At 42.2% G+C, this 23,623-nt stretch overlaps 1 protein-coding gene across 1 annotated transcript in view; it reads left to right on the top strand.

Moving 5' to 3' along the window:
• LOC307247304 (peroxisomal acyl-coenzyme A oxidase 3-like) overlaps positions 1–10,052 on the top strand; it is a 60,505-nt gene extending 50,453 nt beyond the window's left edge. Inside the window, exon 19 of the mRNA XM_080023438.1 lies at positions 9,754–10,052. Within this exon, the coding sequence (XP_079879564.1) occupies positions 9,754–9,873 (120 nt within the window). The 3' untranslated portion in view covers positions 9,874–10,052. The remainder of the gene's footprint in view (positions 1–9,753) is intronic.
• Positions 10,053–23,623: the final 13,571 nt, after the last annotated feature.

Below are 23,623 nucleotides of genomic sequence, written 5' to 3' on the forward strand. Positions count from 1 at the left end.
GTGTTCATGTGTGCCCATGTGTATGATGTGGCTCTTTGCAGTAACAGTAAAAAAAAGTGGCTCTTAGTCTCTGACTGGTTGGCCACCCCTGGTCTAGAAAACTGGGTTGGTCTCTGAGAATGTGCTCTTTGTATCAAAGAAATATGACATTTATTTTGGTGTTGCACAAGGAAGATGTCTTGGTCCCCTTCTTTTCTCACTATATTGTTATATATATATATACTGCAAGGTAATATCATCAGAGAACACAATGTTAATTTTCATAGCTATGCTGATGATACACAATTATACATTTCTGTCAAGCCAAATTACATAAATGCCTTATGCTCTGTGATTATCTGTCAGGCCGCAATGAGTGAATGAATGATCAATACGTTTTTTTTTAATAAAATGAAGATCAGACTGAAGATTCAAGATTCAAGATTTTTATTCAAGATTCAAGATTTTTATTTGTCACATACATATAAATACTTTCATACATATATGCAGTGAAATGTAATGCAACGCACCCGGTAATAGCACACAATATGTCCTAGGAAAAAATAAAAATAAAAAAATGTCTTTCTATAGGCCGACTAACTGACTCCTAAAACGTAATACAGTAAGTTGAATACTTATAGAATAAAATAAAAATATATAGAATAAAATACAATAAAAATAAAAAGAAATAAAATTGATATAGTAGTATACATATAGTACAGTAGGTAGTGGAGCCTATGTGTGTGGCTCAGTTAGGACCCCTGGTGAGGTCAGCATTGACAGTTCTAATGGCTTGCGGAAAAAAACTCCGTCTCAGTCTCTCTGTTCTAGCTGTGTGACTACGGAGGCGCATGTCTGACCGCAGCAGCTGGAAAAGTCGTTGTTGGGGTGATGAGGATCCTTCATGATCCTGCGGTCTCTGCTAATACACCTACTGGTGTATAAGTCCTGCAGGGAGGGGAGGGTAGTTCCAGTGGTACGGTGGGCTGAATGCATCCCCCTCTGCCTGTCCTGAGCAGTACAGTTCCCAAACCAGGCAGTGATGTTGCCTGTCAGGATGTTCTCCACTGCTCCAGAGTAGAAGGACTTGGGGATCCTCACCGAGACCCGGAATTTCCTCAGCTGCCTGAGGTGGTAAAGACGCTGCCTCGCCTTTCTCACCAGAGTGTCTGTGTGTACAGTCCATGTTAAGTCCTCTGTGATGTGGACTCCCAGATATCTGAAGCTGCTCAGCCTGTCGACAGAAGTCCCATTAATCCACAAGGGCGCGTGCGTCCTGAAATACTCTTAGTTGGTCCCAAAGCCAAAAGAGATGCACTTTCTAATGGTTAAGGAAGTTTTGGTCATCAGAATAAAATGGAAGTAACAAATCTAGGTGTCGTTTCAGACTGATTCAAGTTTGAAATCCTACATACAGTAAACAGGGTGACCAAAACAGCATTTTTCCACCTTTTCCAGAAATATTGCCAATTCAACTGGATGCTGAGAAGCTCATTCATGCATTTATTTCAAGTAGACTGGACCACTGTAATGCTCTTTTTATCACAGCAAATTATTTTTATTGAGTTATCTACAGACATGGAATAGTCAGTACATTAAATCCAAGACAAGGTAAGGTGTCTGCAACAGAAAAAGCAAAGAAAAAGAACCACCCCAATAAATAAACATATGTAGTAAATGCGATTAACTGTAGCGAATAACAAATTGATAAATGAAAAGTGAATAGTAATAGTTATAATAATAATAATAATAATAATTTGAATTAAAGTAGGTGAAATGGAAAATGCATATAGTAGAACAGGCAATAGATAAAGAGGATCCCTCTCTCCCACTCTGGCGAGCTCCAACTCTGAAACACCATCAGCATCAGAAGAGATAGTGAGGTCCCTGATAAAGAATAGTAGGGGACTCAAGGTCTTGTGGAAGGATTTCAGAGATCCTTTCAGTGAGAATTATAACTTTTCCAGTTGTATGCATTGTAAGACATCCTGTATCCACCTGTCTTGTGTTTGGGGTGGGTGGACATGTTTCCATTTAGGAGGGATGGAACGTCTGGCTAACAAAGTGGTGAAGGCCATGACACGCTGTAATGTAGTGGGCATATTCTGAGTTTGGGGGAGGCCGAACAAAGCAGTCAGGGGGTTAGGGTGTTATTTGTGTTGAAGGCCTGTTCAATAGTTTTAAAATGGAACAAAAGTCAGTCAGCCCCGGGCATGTCCAAAACATATGTATAGTCAGCTGGAGATTGCTGACATCTATTAGAGGCATTCTTTCTATCTGCATATATTTTTGCCAATTTAGCGTTGGTAAAGTGGGCTCTGTGGGGCACCTTGCACTGCAGTAGGCCATGCCTGGCCCACTTAGATGACGAGTGCACAAGACCGAAAATGTCACTCCACTGGCCGTCTGAGATATTGATACCTACAGTAAGTTGCTCCCCCAGGAGTACTTGAGAGGTGCAGTAGTGGGGTGGGATTCATGGAGTCGATTTTGCCATAGATAATAGATATCAGCAGCTCAAAATAAAGGGTGAGAAACTAGTAAATGTTCGATTCAGTTGGCGGTTGGGGAAATGGGGGAACTGCTTTTGAACAAATGCCTTATTTGGAAAAAATGGAAGAGAGGCTATTGGGCAAGTTAAATTTAACTGACAGGGATGCAAAGGATGAAAAGACCCCATCCTCATATACTGTAGGTCATTAAGTGTTAAAAGACCATTGACCAACTGGAAGGCGGGGTCAGAGCAGGACAGGGAGAATAGGTGATTATTTAAAATCGGCCCATGAATAGAAGCTCTATGTAGACTGTTTCCTGAATTAGAGCCAAGTCTTAATAGTACGATTGAAAACTGGGTTGTTTGAAATTTTGTAGGCCACTATGGGAAGCTGAGAGCAAATGATGGAGTATAAAAAAAAATAAGATGATATCTCAGTATGAACCCAGGGCGGGCAGGGGTCAGAAAGTTTGCAGTTGGCCCAATAAAGGAGTTTAATGTTACAGGCCCAAAAGTGGTGTCAGAGATTCGGAAGTGCAAGGCCCTCTTCAGACTTGCGGAGCTGGAGAATTTATCTCTTAAAATGGACAGGCTTGTTATTCCAGATGAACGCATTCAGCTGCCGATCAAAACTAGTGAAAAAGGATTTTGTGGGAGTCTCTGCCCACAGGTACGGGTTTAGGGAGGGATACTCTTTCAGGCAGTGGGGCACCAACATGGAGAGTGTTTTATTCACAACCATAAACAAAAAAAGCCTTAAATAATTGTATAATAAAATAATCAGAGTCTGGGTTTCCTTGGTCTGGTCTGCAGGCGTGGCAGCGTCCTGCCCCACGCCATCTCTACTGTAAGACAAGACAACACATAAGAAAGCTATCCCAGCTGGGTCCAACCAATCATGGCGGGAAAACACCAGCGCCGTCTGTGGCTTAACCACCACCACCCCCCACAGCCACTACCATCTGCGCCATACCATCTCCGACATATGGAACAAAAAGGGAGAGAAAAGTTAGGTGTACACAGCACTGGCTTCCCACAAAGAGCTGTTTTTACTTTATCAAATGTCTGCTGGTATTTCTCCGTCCACTGGCCGGGATCTGACACACAACAGGATGGTCAGCTTCAAATAGTCGGCTACAAACCTCCTGTAGTGACTGGAAAGCCCCAAGAACTGCGAGCTGCGATAACCAACTCCGACCACCCCAACTGCGAGCTGCGATGAAAAAGGAGGTAAACTCCTTTTTCATCTTAGGTCTCAGACTGCTCGCGACTGTGGCAGTTTAATCTGTCCGGGGTCGGACCAGTACTCCACCAATGTGGTACCCCAGATACTGTACCTCCTCCGCCCAACCACACACTTCTTAGGGTTGGCAGTGAGCCCTGCCAGCCTCAGGGACTCAAAGCACTGCACCCACTTGCTGCATGTGCCTCCCCCAGGTGTCACTGTGAATAATTACGTCACCTAAGTAGACAGCGTGTATGCTGCATGCGGACGCAGGACCTGGTCCATGAGTCTCTGTATGTGGCTGGGGCCCGGAACAACCTGAACCGAAGGGTTACAAATTGGTCCAATCCCCGCGGAGTGGAGAAAGCCTATCTTTACTTGAGCTATGGCGAAATGTGAATATGCCATCCGCCCTTTGTTAAATCCAATGTCATAAAAAATGGAGCCATGCCTAGCCTGTCAAGGAGTTTGTCGAGCCAGGCCATTGGATATGCATCAAATTAGAACACCGCATTGACTTTTCGGTAGTCTACACAGTAGTGGACCGACCCATCAGGCTTACCTACCAGCACAATGGGACTACACCAGTCGCTCGTAGACTCCTCTATCACCTATGTCCAGTGTGGCCTTCAATTCTACCTGCACGACTTTGCGTTCATGTTCAGGCAGGCGGTACGGCCGAGGGCCTACTTTCACTTTCACCATGTTGGCGTTGGACTTGAGCGAAGCAATCTTCTGAACATGGTCCTACACTATAATTCGAATGAGTTCTAGCTTTGCTTGGAGTGTCGAGATGGTTGCCCAAAAGTCAGGGGAGAAGGCTTTTTGGTGTTCTTCTAGGAGGCTAGCTATGGTCGCCATGTTGAGTTTGTTGCTGGCTTTCCCGGAGAGATTGGATTTTACGGTTTGTTATTCTTCGCTTTGTTTGGTTGATTGGGCTGCCATATTTCGGTGATATGTTGCTCAAAATAACAATATCATCCACTTGGTGGCAAGTCAAAGTGAAATTACGGGGTTTTGCAAGGTTAGACAAATAAAAGTTCCAGGATCGATACTCAGCGTGTCTACTCCATCCGGAAGTCAATGCTCTTTTAACTGGTCTTCCAAAACAGTAAGTTGAGAAACTACAGCTAATTCAGAACACTGTCACTTGACTTTAAACGAAAACAAGGAAGAGAGCAAATTACTCCTGTTTTAGCTACATTGCACTGGCTGCCTTTATCTTTTAGAATTGATTCCTTCTTCCTTCTTCTACTTCCTTGAGACCTTCTTCTCTTATGCAGAGCTCTTCATGGTTCAGCTCCCTCTTACGTGTCTTCATGTCTTTTAAACATTCCAAAAAACCCCCAAAATAAAATTGGGGAATCTGCCTTCTTCCACGATGCAGCTAAATTGTGGAACACGGTACCGAAAAAGTATTAGAGAGGTGGGCTCAGTGGACATTTTTAAACAGCAACGGAAAATATACATTTTTAATTTATCTTATAATCATCAACAAGCTTTTTATTATTTTAAATTATTTATATCTTTAAATGTAATTATTTTACTTATATGATCTTCCCTGTTTTATGCCCCTTGGATTGTATTTTTTAGTCTTTTCTATTATTGTGTATTATTGTATTTATATTTTTGGTGTTTGCTGAAACAAAAAACACTTTGTGAGCTGCATTCTCTGCATGAAAACTGCTATACAAATGTTTATTTTTACGATTAAACGCTAGGCCACAACTGTGTGTCATGGATCTCCTTCACTTTTTCAACCTCTCCAGCATGACTAGAGCAGGGGTGGGCAAACTTTTTGACTCAGGGGCCACAATGGGTTTTAAAATTTGACAGACGGGCCGGGCCAGTAGCAGATAGATGGAGAGTGTTTGTGTGAACTAATATAAATTCCATGTCAAATTCATTACATAAAAAGTTTCGCCCTTTAAAGGGCAGCCAAAGCACGCAAGTGTAGAACCAGGGGTGCCAAACATGAATAGTAAGATGTTTTTACGCAAGGTTTTTCAAATTTGTTATTTATTAAATGCTTTTGGGGTTTTTTCCCCGTTGTGACATTGGCAAGTTGACACCAAGGTAGCTTCAGCCTCTCGATGACACCAGACACGCTGTCATACAAATCCTCTCCTCGTGTTTTCCCCTTTAGGGACTCCATGGTCAAAAATTCCACTGTTATCTCAGAATTGTCATTAATCCCTCTGATAAAAATTAAGAGCGGAGCAGTGTCTTTTAGGTCGTTACTTTCATCCAGTGCTAACAAATATAACTTAAATGACTCAGCTTTTTTGTTTAACTCGCTGGCTATGTCTTCCTCAATTAGTTCTACACGGCAAGTCACTGTCCTGTGTGATAAACACATTTTTCCAAAATTGTTTTTGCTCTCTGGACACAAGAGACCTGTTGTCTCTACCATGCATTCTTTCAAAAACTCCCCTTCGGAGAAAGGCTTGCTGCCCTTTGCTAATTTGAATGCCAGCAAATAACTTGCCTTGGTACTTGACTCTTGAATAGTAGTTTGTCGCTGAAAAATCTTTTACTGAGTCTGTAAATTGGCTGCCAACCTCTGAGCAGTAGCCGCCCGTTCTTGCGTTGACTGCTTGCTAGCGTAGTTAGCATGCTTGGTGGAAAAGTGGCGGCTGATATTGTATTTTTTGAAAACCGCAACGGTTTCTTGGCAATAAGACATACAGCCGTTGTTCGGACTTCAGTGAAAAAATATTTAGGTTTCCACTCCTGATTAAACACACTGTCAACTTTTCTTTTGTCCACTAATTTTTACAGAAGGGCTCAAAGCCTTTGCCCTTTGACTTCACCTTTGCCGCAAAGGTGAAGTAGAGCAGACAGACCAGACTCCAACAGAGGACAATTGTGTCTGGAGTGCACCATCTAGTGGGATCAACTGAAACACTGGGCATTGCAGGAAAAAGGCTAAATGAATGTGGTCTTTACTATAATATGATACTAATAATATTAGTACCAAATTATGGTAAAGACCGCATTCATTTTGCCTGTTTGGGGCCTCTTTTCATTTTCTTTTGGCCCCTGGCTGCATTTGCAGGTAAACTTGAGAATCTTGTGCATTACTACTTGTTCATAATCTGCATCACCACCCTCAACGGACTTCATCACGTCATCAACTTCTTCCGTTGTCACAACAACAGGCGTATCGTCGGTCTCCTCTGGTGGTTCTTGAAAATATTCAGTTTCATCATCACAATGAGGTTGAAATCCACTGTTTGTAATGTTGTCCAAGTCCGGGATAACGCCGGTATCACTGTCATTCTCTGCGTTGCTGTCGGAGAACTGACTATCATAGTAGAAAATTAAGTCCAGTCCTGCTTACACTGACTTAGATCTATTGCACTAGTCAGATAAAGGTCCGCGATATGATTTAGAACCTCCTCCACCCGCTTCTCGTAAACCATACAAACACGGAGACTAAAGTTTTCACAGACAAGTAAAACCGTATCCTCGGCTTGTCCACGGGAGTGACGTCAGCCTGACTTCTTCAGTGGTATGCGTTGGTACAGGTCCCCTACACAACAATGTCTCACTGTGTGTGTAAAAGTAGTACAATTTAAAAGTTTAAACTCTCTCAAAATGGTCACATCACATGGCATTTGGAGGAATGATCTTCACCTGGACGTTAGCTTTAAAGAAAACGATCGATCAGCGTTGTTCAGCGCTATTCAGCGTCTCAGTAAGTGAACCGTGTTTCCCCAGTATATATCAACTTTCTATGAATTTCCCTCTGAGTCAAGGGTGATGCAGATCCATGAATTGAATGGCTTCCCTGTATAAATGCCCAGCAGCTGGTGGGGTAAAGTCTGACAGAGAGACCTTGTATTTTCTCCTCTCACTGAAAGCATATCCCAGCAGTCAGTTTTTCCACCGTTACCTGTGGAAAAAAGTGGTACAATGACATCATGCTTAAGGGTGTGGCCTGACATGCAACCTTGCTGATTATTTTAATCCATAGAGACCAGGTTGCGTTTATCCCGTTGTGGTAGCTGCAGTGTATTCTGTGCAGCATTTTTCAAGGATAGGTTGGCTATTTTTCAACCCAGGCCTGATAAGGAGGTTGGTCCCGATCTATTCAAAGCACAACCTCCCAACTGGCATTATAGTTACTTAAGTGACTTATGTCATTTTTAAGATGTTTAGAATAACCTTATATCACAATTAATTTAAAACTGCTTGCACCGCAAGTGGTGCAAGGTTTTAGCTATAACATAAAAAGACATAAAGTGACTGTCTGACTTATATTAAAAAAGGAGATTTAACCAGTTTTTTTTAAAAGGCTTAAGGATTGCACTGTGTTTAAGCACAGCAAAAAGCTGCAGCAGAGTATAAGTATAAGTGAGTTGCCTGGGTTGAAAAACGGCCTATCCTTTAAGGTTTTAATTCTAACGCCTAAACTTATAACAATTAATAGTTTGTAATTTTTTTTATTTTTTTTCTATAAAGTCACCACATGTAGCTCTAAATAAAAGCAAATTCATTCTAACATTTTATTAATCTGTATTTTAAACACTGTTTTTTAATAATTACTTGAACACAAGCCAGACACTTGAAGAATGTCGACATCATGTATGACTAACAACACCCTAGGTGGGTGTGGGCATGTGGGCGCAATATGAGTGTGTTATGAACGGAGCTTTGGGGTAATGAGAAGGACAGCCTGCACCTGGTATATGATGTACAGTATATGTATATAAATATAATTTAAATATATAAAGGTATAACTGTTTTAAATGTATTATTGAATGATTGCCCATCCCTAATTTGTGATATGGACCTTAAGTACAGCTCATGTTCTTTGTATTTGTTTTTGTTCAGTCAGGAAAAATAAATTCATCCTCCCAGTAAACTCTAATCCAATGAGGCCATTAAAAGTAACTGTTTAAAATATACTGTGGAGAGTCACCCATACTCATATTCTCAGAACCCCCTTCGTCAGCAGCATGATTCTAAACTCACCAGAATCTTCCTAGACCCGAAGGAATTAAGCTGTTACCACATAAACAAGCATGCTGGCGCGTGGGACCTGAGGCTACAGTCTGAGTCACACAGGCAATTATTCTGACTGTTCACTGTCTTTAATTTCAAGTTCTGCTTCTTAAACGTTGTTCATGTTCTGGCATAGCTAAATGCTGCCGCTAGTGACTCCCCTAATGCTGTCGCCGAAGAATGACAATAACAATCAAAGAGACTGGTATCTAATCTTCATCTAGCGTGATCTTTGTGACAGAAACACAAAAAGTGGGCAATGTCAAGAAACCGAGAGTAAACTAAGGTCATGTGTTTGCAATGCAAATCAACTATTTGAATTGCAAACACATGAACTCTATTTAGCTTCACTTTCATACTTTTTGGAAAATTCCGATAAACAGCCGTTTTTGCGTCTTTCCATTTGTTTGATATCAGTACACTGTTTTGATGGTGTAAGTTTTTGTACCCTATGTATTTTTTCTATCTTAAGTCCTGGAGGGTGACACCGTCAATGACAAGCCCCCGATGAAATGATCAGACTGCCAAATCTACACGATCTGACGACTAGCAGCTGATTCTGCCCTGACAAAACATAGGCAGATGATTGCTTACTGTCAAAGCATTCAGTCTATTTAAATGCTTTACTAATCCATGAATACGTATAGCGTAATCCCCGCATCTAATGTCATTGTCGCAGTCGCTTCTGTTCCGTTCAGTTATTTACCCCTAGGTTTAATGAGGAGGTGTACTGGACCCAAGTGCAGAAGAAGATAATCTGAGGCAGAAGTTAAACATAAACCTGGTTAAATTAAACAGAAAAAAGAAAAACACAACAAAAACACTGCTGCCAGCGGTCAGAACCTTAACTAAGCTGTCACTGCTTCCAGAACTGAACCATATTAACACCTATAAGTGTTTTGTTTGCTCTCCAGGTAATAAACTTTGATGAAAGCAGTCCGAGCCGAACGAATGTGATAGTTTATACAGAAGAAAATTGTGAGGGCAATCTTCCCTAAACTCAACCCGACTAATCATGTCTTCTCCTCCTTTCCGCCCTGTGTAGCTGTATAGTAACATCTGGGCAACAATTCTCCGAGGCAACAAGGTGTTGGAACGCCCGTCCTGGTGGAAGGAGTTCTGTTGGGACAAACCCGAGGTTGGATCCCTCCAAGCCAAACTCTAAGAATTCTCAAAGCACCTCTCCATGTTGGTCTACGAACACATCATACAGCAGGGAACCAAACTAGAATGTCCCTCTCTGTCAAGGCAACACAATGTTATAATGTTATCAACATAATTATTCAATTCCCCGCTGTTGCTTGTGCAGGGATTACCTGTCACGTGCCAAATGCTGTGACAGTCTTTTCATCTACAAATATTGTTAACACAAAGTCTGATGCAAATCGATGGTTGTATGTTGAGTTGAATGTATATGAAAATTGTTTCAAAATCAATTCAAGAGGTATATTTAAAGTCAAATCATGTGAATATACTTGGTTATTTAATCACAGTGGGCCTCATTCAAGAATGTGCATAGAAATGTTCTTAGTTTGTGCGCAGACTCATGTGACACATTTGTTCTTACCCAAATGCATATGTTAATGGTTCTCAACCATTCTAAATAGACAGGCGCAGCTTCTACACAACATAAGCCACGGCTCCAAATACAGAACTTGGGGCTGCTCCTCAGAGGTAAAGAAAGAGGAGGAGCCGAGTAGTGCACCATTTAGAGCTGACTGGTGCACGAGGTTTGCGCCGTAATGGAGGCAGTAATGGAGGCAACCGATGCCATCTCCCATTAGATTGCTCTTTGGTAGAAATTTAAAATCAATTTATAAAAAATCAATTTATATAAAAGCCGTTTTTCCTCTCTTTCCCCCTCCTTTTCTTTATAAATTGGAGGCTGTTTGTAGCCATGAAGCTGATGGTGCGATGACTTGGACTGGCTGGCTGTGGTTGACCCGTTGATTGAGTCCAGATTATTACATATTTAATGATTAAATGAAAATATCAATAATTCATAATATGAGAAGGTGCTTTCTCTTGCCAGTGGAAACCGGGTGATGAGCTGCCTAATGTAGCTGGGGGAAAATCTGGGGAAATAAACTGGTGTGGTTTATCAGTAACTTTGTATGAGTGAGGTTCAGATCAACAAGGATCAATCAGGAATATTTTAGACACACAAGCTAACTGGTGCTAGCATTTCCTTTTGGATGCTATAACAACATACCAAATTCCTAACATTCTTCAATTTGACTTCCTGTACAAATCTTCTGTCAGTGTGTGGGTTAACATTTGATCGCTAGCAAAGGGATATATGTATTACATTTTAACTTGATATTATTGATATTGAAATTTCACAATATTTGTCCTGTTTTAAATGTGTCTGCAATTACATGTGATCATGCAATAAATTTTGCATTCTTCTAGTCTTTTTGTGATCCTTATTTCCCCTCATTTTTGTGTTTTAACCCATTCTAGTATCTTAGACATCTAGTTTGTCCTTCTATGGAATTCGGCATGTCATACCGTTTGGCTGATCAACTTTGATGTTGGGGTTGAGTTAGTGTTGCTTTTGCGTGCTGAAAAAGAGGGGCATTTTTACAAATGATTCCGCAAAACACTGTGATCGCAAAATGAAGAAAGATGCTTGAAATTTCTCATTTCATATTCTGTTGTTCAATATTTCAATTGAAGGAATCCCATGAATAAGTTACTTATTTCTTTGAGATAGATGAAAACAGGTTTTTCCTAAAAGTCAGCTAACTAATCTTACACACCAGCCAAGTTGATCTCAAAAACATTAGATTGGCTGTTTTAGCTCCTCCAAGATATATAATGACATATGCTGTACATTGGATGTGACACAAATATATTCCACTAGACTTAATATGAAGCACTCCATCTTCATACAGCCTTTACACACACACACAAACAACAGCCTTTGTACATACAGACGATATGAATCAGTCTATTTCATGGGCCAAAAAGGTATTGTTCAATGTACATCTCAAGTTTGAGTAGTTACCATCAATGTCATCCCCTGACAGCACATCTGAGATAGTAAGATAAACCTTGCTAATGAAACTTCAACCTTTCCCCAAATTGGGATCTAGCTAGGTATTTTTTTTACCCAGCAAATCTTGCTTCCTTCAGATCAGCCCCCCGGAACACACATCCTCTCTTAAGACTTTACTATGAGAAACTTACCACTTATTAAAACAAAACCACTGGAGGTCACAAGGACATGAGTGAGATTTGAGACACAAACTCTCAACAAACCCTTTGGCCTCAACCAGATCTGATAGCTGTGTCTGCAAAACATCCTATCTATATACAGCAGTTATGGTACAACAAAGACAAATGAACAGCCCAGAAAATGTAAGTAATGTCTTGGACTTTGGTCTTGCTTAACACACACATGCACGCACGCACACACACACACACGCACACATGCAAACACATGCCCTCTCGCCATGAAATAAAACCATTTCCACTAGTTCTGCGTCTTTGTGACAACAGCTTTGTGACATTTTGTTGATGAAAACCTGTTTCACCAGTCTCTAAGTTCACTTTTACTAGTTACAGTAGCAGTGTTGGAGAATCTGCTTTGTTTATAACTTGTTGCCATGGTGACACCAAGGGGAAAGGAAAACAGCAGTTAAAGTGGCTGGAGGTGGCCTTTATATCATTTAGATAAAGCCAAAGCCCAAAAATGTTTATATATATTCTCTACAAAAGGATTATATTACCAGGACTCACTTGAATCGTCGTGTTGAAATCAATTTGTGTTGTGCTTGGCTAAGATGGTCGTAACTCCCTTTGAGGGGAACGGGATATCAGCGTATCACCGTGTGAAATGGCTGCATAAACACAACAAACACACACCTACATAGACACGTGTTCGACTGACCTCACTTCTCGGCGACGTTGAGGCTGTGGCAACACCCTAATTAAAATGATGTCTGTGATATATGAGAAATTTCACAAAATACAAATGTTGATGGATGAATGACTTAGCCCCCCACTCCCCACCCCCCATTTAAAATAAAAAATCTCTGTCCACAGGAGAACCGAAAAATTATTTACATCGCCAATGTGTTTCCAAAAGTTGGAGAGACTTTTAATGGCGACACCTGATGGTCATCGGCCATCGCTTGTAGGTTGTAAGAACAGAGAGACTGAGACAGAGTTTCTTCCCTCAAGCCATTAGAACTGTCAACGCTGACCTCACCAGGGGTCCTAACTGAGCCATGCACTAGGCTCCACTACCTACTGTACTGTATGTAGCATACTGTACCGCATATTGTGTCACTGTTCAGGGTTGTTCGTGATGCCGTATTGCTGCGCCGTACTGTTGTATACTGTGCTGTATTATCCCTAACACTACTCCCTTTATTCACATTCACATGCCACTTTAATTCACATGCCACTTTAAATGCACATATCTGTATATACATAGGCTTATTCCTTCTATCTATTCCATTTTATTTCAATTCATTTTTATTGTATTTTATTCTATATATTTTTATCTTATTCTATAAGTATTCCACTTACTGTATTACGTTTTAGGAGTCAGTTAGTCGGTCTATTAGAAAGGAATCTTCTACTTTTTATTTTATTTTCTATTTTTTCCTAGGACATATTGTGTGCTATCACCGGGTGCATTGCATTACATTTCACTGCATATATGTATGGAAGTATGTATATGTATGTGACAAATAAAAAATCTTGAATCTTGAATCTTGAGGTTCCTGACGCAAGCCAAATGTAAAAGTTGAGGTCATGACGTCAGGGTTTTCGAGAAGCTCCGTTTTAACTGTCCACACGAGTACACACACGTTTTGTGTTAGTCCTAGTGGATAATGCAACCTGGTACCCCAAAGCAGTGCAGTATTATGGCCAAAAGTGTGGCGTAGGCTCTGTTTCAGATCATCTCCCGAGTTGGGATTCTGAAGGACATCCTGACCAACCAGGGCACTACCTTTATGTCACGTACTCGGAAACTATGTGTTACTGGGCGTGCGCTCAATTCGGACCAGCGTTTACCATCCCCTGACCGACGGTCTGTTGGAACGCTTTAATAAAACGCTGAAAACATGATTCCAAAGTTTGTTCATGACAATAGCCATAATTGGGACAAGTGGTTGGACCCCCTGTTTGCGGTGCGGGAGGTTACCCAGACCTCCTCTGGATTTCTCCCTTTGAACTTCTCTTTGGCAGGAGACCCCGGGGGGTGCTAGACCTAATTAAAGAAAACTTGGAGGAAGGTCCTAGCACCAGTAGGAAGGAAATACAATATGTTATGGAACTGAGAGCAAAATTACACGTGCTGCTTCGGCGGTTACCACGGGAGGATGTGCTCCAGGCTCAGGAACATCAGTGCCTCTTATACGACCCCCATTGCTACCCGCGCCCTGTGCAAGGGCAAGGCCCGCCCCACCACAGCCGACACCCCACCTGGCCGTGAGATCCGAATGCAGTGCCCATCCACGTAGCAGCGGGGACCTGCGGCAGAGAAGCTGCACGGTGGGAGCAATGGCCGACAGCTGCCCCAAACACCACAACCCACACCAGCAAGCAGCCCCCCCATGGGCCCCGGCACTCTCCGCAGCACTGCCAGGTCGCAGCACACCTTAAGCCACCAGGCCCAAGGCACCAGGACTCCCGCCCAGCCTGCGGAGGTCCCACCCGGCCACCCTCCGGCCAACCACGCCCCCACACCCACCCAACGGCGACCCGCCACCCAGGAAAACCCCAGTGCTCAATGTGTGCTGATGACAATTGCAGTTTAAATTGCGGGATGTGGGGGTGCGAGTCCTTCAGGGAAGTCAAACCCGAATAACTCGCACCCCTCCTGCCCCGCAGACCCTGGTCTAGTGGAGTGTTGTTCGGAGTAGGATTGGTGTGCAAGTGTATGTGTTCTAAGCTAATATGAGTGGGATTAAAATTTCAGAATGTATGAGAAGCAGCTGGGGCAGGAGCGTGGCAGGCAAGATAGCAGCTGCCTGCCGCATCCCCACCCACATAGCTCGCATCCCAACCACCTCATCCTTGTTAATTTTCTGCACTTCTTGATCCACTATCCCCACATCATCCACTCTTCTCTCCCTCTCATTTTCTTCATTCATCAACTCCTCAAAGTACTCCTTCCACCTTCTCAACACACCCTCCTTACTAGTCAGCACATTCCCATCATTATCCTTCATCACCCTAACCTGCTGTACATTGTTGGAGAAAAATATAGTACTCGAGGATCACCAAGTTGTTCAGTTGTTGGAGAAAACCTTTCTTACCTGTTTTAATCAATTACTGAACTTCTGTTGATCAATTAAAGTATTATAATAATTACAACCTGTTTTAATCAATTACTGAACTTCTGTTGATCAATTCAAGTATAACAATTACCTTCGAGGTTCTCCACGTGTTCGTTGATGGGTAGGAGCGTGAATCAGAGGACGTAACACGACTTTACATTTACATTACATTACATTTAGTCATTTAGCAGACGCTTTTATCCAAAGCGACTTACAATTGTTCAAACACCGACGGACGCAGCCATCAGAAGCAATTAGGGGTTAAGTGTCTTGCTCAAGGACACTACAGCATGCTAGCAGGAGGAGCCTGGGATCGAACCAGCAACCTTTAGATCACTAGACCACCAGCTCTACCGCCTGAGCTACCACCCCCCACTTTAGGAGTTGGTCATATTTATTGTCAGGCAGAATCAACAAGTGCAGGCTCAGTTCCAGTTCGTAAAGTCTGAGCATCGTGGGGGCGACACACACACGTAAGTCTCAGCCGCCCCCCGAAGTCTGAGCCCCGATCCTTCTTCCCTGGATCCGAACACCATGAACAACATGTACGCAAGCGGAAAAGTACAGGAACAACATGTGCGCGACTGGTCACAAAAGGACATTTTCAACCAGAGGCGCCATATTATTTCAGTCCCCTAACAGTCTTTTGACCTCATCACACATGAGGTCAATCTAAAACAGTCCACAAAATATGTATGAATAAAGGGGAAGAAGATAAATAAAACATAAAAGTGTCCAACACAGACTGGTCGACCCATCGGATCCTACAGCTGGACCTTTCCCTACTGTTGTTTAGTTTCTAGATGGGTGTGATGTGTTGAAGAATGAAGGAGTGACCGCTGACACTGACTCGAATAAAATAATGATTTTATTACACAAATCAGCATCAAACCAGACTTGCCATGGATGTCCTGGGAGAGACCCGAGCCAGAAGGAATCTCTCCCAAGTGACGCTCTGCACTCGCTTTTAAAGCTGTACAAAGATAACATACCACATCTGGTTCCAATCCATAGGTGCCCGCTCAGCCTGTCCTAAATGTAAACCTTTCCTCCTCTGGTCGAGCTGGAAGAATCAACAAAATTCCTCTCCCATAGGACCTCTCAATAGACCCATTGTTGTTTTCGTTCTTCGTATGACATCGAGGCAATAAATCTAATACTAACATAGTTAATATTATGACCGCACTATATCTCAGCTTTGGGAGCTCAGTAACCTATTCACCTCAAACCTTCCAGACACCTCATATTCCCCCCTTCGAGACTACACAAAGTCTCGACAGAGAGAAGAGTAATTGAACATACGATGTTAATTGGCTTAACAGAAATCACTTAATAACAAACACAATTGGTTATAATATACCCCTCTGACCATGCTTAGTCATAGCAATACAGCAAATTTGTGGAGTGTGAGAGCGAAAAACCCATCTGGCAGCTTCATTTCTTAGAACATCCATCAATCAATCAAGACAGGAAAATTCTCTCACGGTCCCTCTGCCCCAGGCAACCACCTAAGGTGCTCCAAATCAATTAACAGAAAATGACGAAGGGTTTAGACTACTGTATAGGATGTTACATATAATTGCATACATTAAGAGCCTCAGAAATAAATCAAAAATTTGTCCAAAGTCAGGCTGGTCGACCCATCGGACCTTCCAGTGGACCTTTCCCTGCCTAGCACCAATGTCCCTCAAAAACAGCAAAAAAAAGAAAATACCTGAGGTCTCAATGTATTCACTTCATCCTACTACAGACAACTCAAAGAAAACAATAGCAAATCAAAGTAATATGTCTTGCTAAAAATATCTAGCGTAGAGTACAGGATATTTATCAATAATACAGGTTACATTGTAGTAAACAAACTCCAATATTATAAAAACATTCAGGACAAATATGTATGTACTGAACTGTTGCTTTTAAACACCATCAACTTTTAATGATATTTCACTCGACACTCCTGATCATGATGTCTTCATTCAGGGTCCGCCGTCCATTTTCGAGTGTCCATGTTTGAATGTTCAAGTCCATTAGGCTGTTAGGATCTCTGGACACAGCCATCCTCTGACTGGTTCTGAAAGAAAGAATCACCAGCCAGTATCTTGCACAAACATCAAATACAGTATAATAATTTCACTTTTGCATTATACTTTAACATTATTCCAACATATGATTAACTTTTTCCTTTCCCCCCTTTGTCCATGTATTTCCCTTGTTAACAATAGTGTTGAGTAAATGATGGAATCAGATATTCAAAATGGGTATTTCTCTGCTAGTGTTAGCTCCTCCTTTATCACTATTTCCTCCTCATCTTCCCCGACGTCCTTACCACCCAAGAGTGGCATCTGAACACTTTCTCCCGGCATTACAACTCCTACCCATCTCAATATCATGGCCTTAGCAAAGGTCAACACCACCGTACAAAAACAAAACATCACACAGTGATAAAAGAGCAGCTCCCATAACCTGAGCTACTATAGCTCCTAATGGTCCTAATTTGTCTTGCAGCCAAGCATTAGCTGACCACCCAGCTCCTTTTGATGGCCCAAACGCATCCCGTATATGTTTTAACGCATCTATGATGTTAGTCATATTGTCAGAGCCATCAGGAATCAACGTATAACAGTCATCTCCGGTTAGATTTCAAGCCACGCAAAGGCCACCTTGTTTGGCCAAAATATAATCAAGAGCCATGTCGTGTTTCATCAACGTCAATCGATGACTCCTCTGTGCGTTTGACAAATAATCAAAACCTCTTATGGTCTCATTTGCAAACCCTTGTAGAGTATACGTGATATTATCAATATGATCAGCTAAGAATGTAACCCCGTACCATGGAAACAATCCTATAGCCCATTTTTCTCCTAAAGATATCCTCCAATGATAAGACTCCAAATTGTGAAATTGTGCCAACTCTCTTTTCTTCCTACTTTTGGCAGTCTTTGCAGAATCACCCTCATCTGTCTTTTGTCCCTTCTGAAGGACAAAAACATCATAAGGAAGTTTCAACTGTGCCATATAGCAACATCCAGTCCATCCATACGGCAGAAATAAGTATGCTTTATCTCCACATACCCACCAAATATCTTTGAATGTTCCTATAGTCACATTACCCGGTAAAGTTTGATTCTTTATGCTCAATGTTTTACTGTGACGACTATTTGGCGCATGAAAGGTCACTATAAATTTCACCAGTTGTTCTTTCTATACCTTTTCCAAATTCCATCATGTAGATTTCACATTCTGATATCCCCATAAACATACCATCTCCTTCATGAGTGTCATTAGAACAAAAGCAGACCATACCTTTTGCAGGTGTCACTTCCATCGCTTCAGGTGTTGCTGTTCTAATATCTTCATACTTATCAAGAAGATTTAAATATGGCAATTCTCTCAACCAGGAACACTTACGTTCAGGTCTAAATAGCTTAACCGACAGAGCCATCCATACATCATTGGCTGCTTTTTGTCTGAATAGCAGCCACGATAATGCATTACTTTGACATTCAGACGTCAAAGGTTCCGGTACTGTCTCTAGAATTGATGGCCATGTGCCCGGAGCTGGAACTTTCACTACACACGGACAATTGGAATTAGTAGTTATTCTAACGGAGTGAGTTATCTGTTGGAACCACAGATTTCTCTTAGCCCATGGGTCTGTTATTTGCATCGCCGAGGAATCAAACCCATATGCTTTCCACTGGGTTTCTCGCTTCTTTAAAGCATGAAGATGATCAGTCATGTCTTCTGATGTCCACTCTGGTTCAAGAAAATCATTGACCACTTTTGTCATCGTCATCTGAGCTTTTTCTCCTGAATTACTATCAATCTCCTCAGCAATTGGCTCTCTAATTACAGAGCTCTCCTTGCTATTATTTAACTTAATTTCCAACTTCGCCATAGTCTTCTGGGTTATATTTATCCACTTCTCAGATGATGGGGATGTAGCGATAGTTGTCAGTGTCTTATCTACAGACATTTTAGATACCAAAGAGGTCATCAGTGTTTTATAGGTGGTGGATCTCATCCTCACAACCTCTCTTGTATGATTACCGAGAGTTACAGAAGTAGAAGTTGTCATCATCGTAGTAGTAACATCATTTTCTGCCAATGTTGGGGCTAGAGTGGTAACTGACAATGATACGTTAATACTACTAGTTATTCCCCGAGCTAAGGAAGTAGATGTCCTCGGTCCAACAGTCACCCTTGGTGTGACTAGTTGTTTTTGGGTTTCATTAGCAATCATGCTTACTTCTTTAGTAACCAGACCTTTTACTACCAGCAATATCTTACGAGTTCTGTATCCCGCTTCCCAATAATTTTGTCTTGGGACGTATTTAAACTCTGGATCCAAATATGTGCATGTATATTCTCCTTGATCTTCCCATAGTACATTATGTACTACTAGTGAACAGTCATTTTTAACTTTAACCCCTCTCCTGTCATTCATCAACACAAACTTTCGTTGATTGCGAGGCACACTGCTAACCTCAGGTACTGCTAGCACTATGTCTTCACCGCGTGCATTTTTCCATTTGGGGGAGATATTTCCACCAGTATTCCATTTACTACATTTACATGGAAGGTTAGCTGTATTTCCTAATTTAGTTCTAATCACTGTATTCACTGAAATTGAAGTTGTTGGAATCATCTGAGGCACAGCAGTAGTTAACTGCAATTCCTCTGTAACATTGGTGAATTTCAAACCTAACAAGGCAGACGTCTGCTTTGTCTCTTCAGTTGGTGGGGGAGTTGATACTTCAGTTATTAATTTTCCTATTTCTTCAAAAACTGTGGGCTCTACAATTTTACTTTCATTCAAAACCACAAGAGTCACAATTTTATATCTGTAGTCAGGCTTTCTTTGCACTCCATCTTCTCTCACAATCACAAATTTAGGATCAAAATAAGAACACTTGTAGTCTCCTTGATCTTCAATCTGGGGTCTACGTAGATAAAGACTACAGTCATCCTTCATCTTCAGCCTTCTTCGATCATTTAGCAACACATACTTCTGTAGCGGTGACGTTCCCGACAAGTCAATTACCTTCCCACGGTTATCTTCCCACTGGACTTGAACTTCCCCTTTTTCATAATTTTCTTTGGTACACTGACATGGCAGCTGAACTGACTTTCCCAAAATCACTTCAACTCTAGTCCTCGTATCGTTTTGGTTTAACCCTTTTTCGAGATTGTCTTGGACTCCTGGGTCCAACTGGGTTGGTACACTTTCCTGGAGAGGTGTCACAGCCCTCTGGAGTCTTTGACAATTCATTTTTCTCTGGGATTAGACTCTGTTGTGTCTGGGACATGTTGTAAATCAATGTCACCGAAGTGTCTTTCTTGCTCAGGGACTGACAATTCATACCTGGGATCATCAAAAGTGTGCTCATCAACATTAAGCACACCCACATCATCGCCAATCCCTTCTTCTGGGACTTGACCTCTGAGGTCCTCATGAACCTCTGTTTTTTCAGCAGCTTCTGTTGGCTCTCTTGGTCTTTCAACATTTCTGCTCAGGGATCGTGGCGCCTCTTCGTTTGGCGCTCTAACACAATGCGATAAATGGTACCATGTAGGAGAACCTTCAACCTGAACCGCAGTTCCTGTACTGCGAACAACTTTGAATGGTCCTTCGCGGCGTTCGTTAAACCATTTCCTCCTAAACACTTTCACGAATACCTTGTCTCCAGGTTGCACCGCGTTCCTCTTTTGCTCATCAAGTCTCTCTAGCACCTCCTCTTGTTTTTGCCTGTCAGAGACATATGTGTGTATTTTCTTATGCAGTGTAGCCATGTAGTTAACATACACTCGCATTTCATCTTCTAAAAGGGCTAAGCTTGGACCCTTTCCACTTGTGCGCAAACATGGTGTTGGCATCCGTCTACCCGTGGCTAACTCATGGGGTGTCATGCGCAAATCACGGAGCCCACTTGAACGGCACACCATTAATGCCAACGGAAGCGCCTCTACCCAATTCAGACCTGTGTGCTGACAGATTTTAACAATGCGATTTTTCAGCACACCATTCATTTTTTCACAAACTCCTTGGCTTTGTGGATGATAAACAGCTCCTAAACGTTGTTTAATTCCCAATTTTTGCAGAATTAATTTTACTGTTCTATCCACAAACTCTTTCCCATTATCTGAGGATATCCGATCTGGAAGTCCCCACCTGCTTATGACCTCACGACACAAGAACTTGGCAACCGACTGAGCATCTTTACGCTTGGTTGGACATGCCTCAGGCCACCGTGAAAATCTATCCACGACGACTAGCATGTATCTTTTACCTCCTATTGGTCTTATCATGTCAACAAAATCCACAACCAACTCACGCATAGGACCTGTCGGAGTTGGAATGTGACCGAGTGGACTCAACACACCCCTCCGAACGTTATTTTTAAGACAGATTGTGCATCTGCCTATGACATAATCAATTTGCTCAAGCAAGTACGGTGCCCAAAAACCATACTCTTTCGTGATCTTTCTCCTTACCTCCCCCCTTGCAACATGGGCTAACCCATGTGCTTCCTGAATCATCAGACCTAGTAGGTCAGGGGGTGCTACCATCAGTCCTTCATGATTTCTCCACAGACCAGTAGAATCTTGTGTGGCCCCTCGGGCCAACCATAATTGTTTATCGATGGCTGACGCCGCCTCTTGCATCGCGATCACATCTCTGAGCGTGATTTTATCTTCCAAGTCCACTTCATGAGTGACCAGAAGAACCTTGCCTGCTTTGTTTGCTCCTGTAACTGCTTTAGCAGTCTCATCAGCCGCTTTGTTACCTTGTGTGACCCTTGACGTGTCCATTTTGTGTGCTGCACACTTAGCTACAGCTATTTCCTTTGGTTTCATCATTGCATGCAACAATTTCATTATTTGGGCATGATGCTGTATCGAAGAACCATCGGTTTTCTTAAATCCTCGATTTTTCCACACTGATCCAAATAAATGACACACATTATGTGCATATGCCGAATCTGTATATATTGTCACTCGCTTGCCTTCGGCCAATAGACAAGCTTCAGTCAGGCCCACAAGCTCAGCAAGCTGTGCAGAAGCAGGTTGTGGTATTACTTCTGCTTTCTCAACAACAAATTCAGTTCCCTGGGCTTTGACTACTGCATAACCAGCACTCAATGTGTCTCCTATTCGATAGCAGGACCCGTCAGTCCAATACTCCACATCTGACACATGAAGTGGGAAAGCTTGCAAGTCTGATCTGAGCTTTGCATATCTCTCTACTTCCTGAATACAATCATGTGGCTCTCCATCCCCTGGTGTTGGTAAATTATCAGCTGGATTTACCGTGACGCATCTTACTAAGGTGACATCTTCCTGCTCGAAGAGCCTATGATAGTCTCTTAGCCTAGACATAGTCAATGTACATTTACCGAAGTTCAAAAGATTTCTGAGACTATGATGGGTAAGAATTGTCACTGGGTAACCCATAGTTACTGATGATGCTTTCTCATACATTAGATAAACTCCCACCATTGCTCTGTAGCACAGTGGTAGCCCCAATTCTACTTCTGAATAGGCAGTAGAATAATACGACACAGGTTGAGGACTTGTCCCTGTACCTCTTGGCTGACAAAGAACTGCACATGCATATTTGCCTCCAGTGGACGTAGCCACATACAGCAAAAAGTTCCTAGAGTAGTCTGGCAGCGCTAGTGCTGGAGCTTCTTGTAGCCTCTGTTTGATCGTTTCAAATGCCATAAGACCTTCCTGGGTCCAGGTGAGGTTACAATGGAGTTGAGCATTCCCAGTTTCTTTTATCATGGCTCTCAAAGGCCCTGTTAGGCAGGCATAATATTCTACCCAGGCTGAAGAATATCCCGCAATGCCAAGAAATGTCATCATCTCTCTGACTGTTCTAGGCTTTGGTGCCGTTCGAATGGCTTCCAAATGACTCTCAGAGATGCTTCTGTGTCCATGGGTTATTGTTTGACCCAAATAAACAACTTTTTCTTGACAATACTGTAGCTTCTTCTGAGAGGCCTTGTGACCTTTGTCTGCCAATTGCTGTAACAGTTTGATTGAATCCTCATGGCATGTTTCCTTATCCGGTGAACAGATGACGATGTCGTCCACATACTGAATGACAGTACTTTTCAAGATCTGATCAATTCCAGCCAAGTCATCCTGCAATACTTTATTGAAAATGTGAGGGCTGTGTTTGAATCCTTGAGGGAGCCTCTTGTACTTGAAGGTTTGTCCTTTGTACGTGAACCCAAACAATCCTTGACTTTCTTCGCTCAATGGAACACTGAAAAATGCTCCACACAAATCCAACACTGTGAAGTGTGTAGCCTCTGGAGGAATTTGGGCTAACAAGGTATGTGGATCTGGTACATCTGCTGGAAAATCCTGCACCACTTCATTTATCGCTCTTAAATCATGTACCAAGCGATAGGACTCATCTGGTTTCTTTAAAGGCAATATAGGCGTATTGCTCTGAGGATCTAAACATATTTCCACTACACCTGCTTTTAACAGTCCTTCAATTTGTGGTTCAATCCCTTTGATTGCCTCCTCCTTTAGTGGATATTGGTTCTTCCAAGGAGGTTTGGTTCCTGGTCTCAGTTCAACTCTCACCGGTTGGGCTGACTT

The sequence above is a fragment of the Zeus faber genome, assembly GCF_960531495.2.
Source record: "Zeus faber genome assembly, chromosome: 22".
Taxonomy (NCBI): Eukaryota; Metazoa; Chordata; class Actinopteri; order Zeiformes; family Zeidae; genus Zeus; species Zeus faber.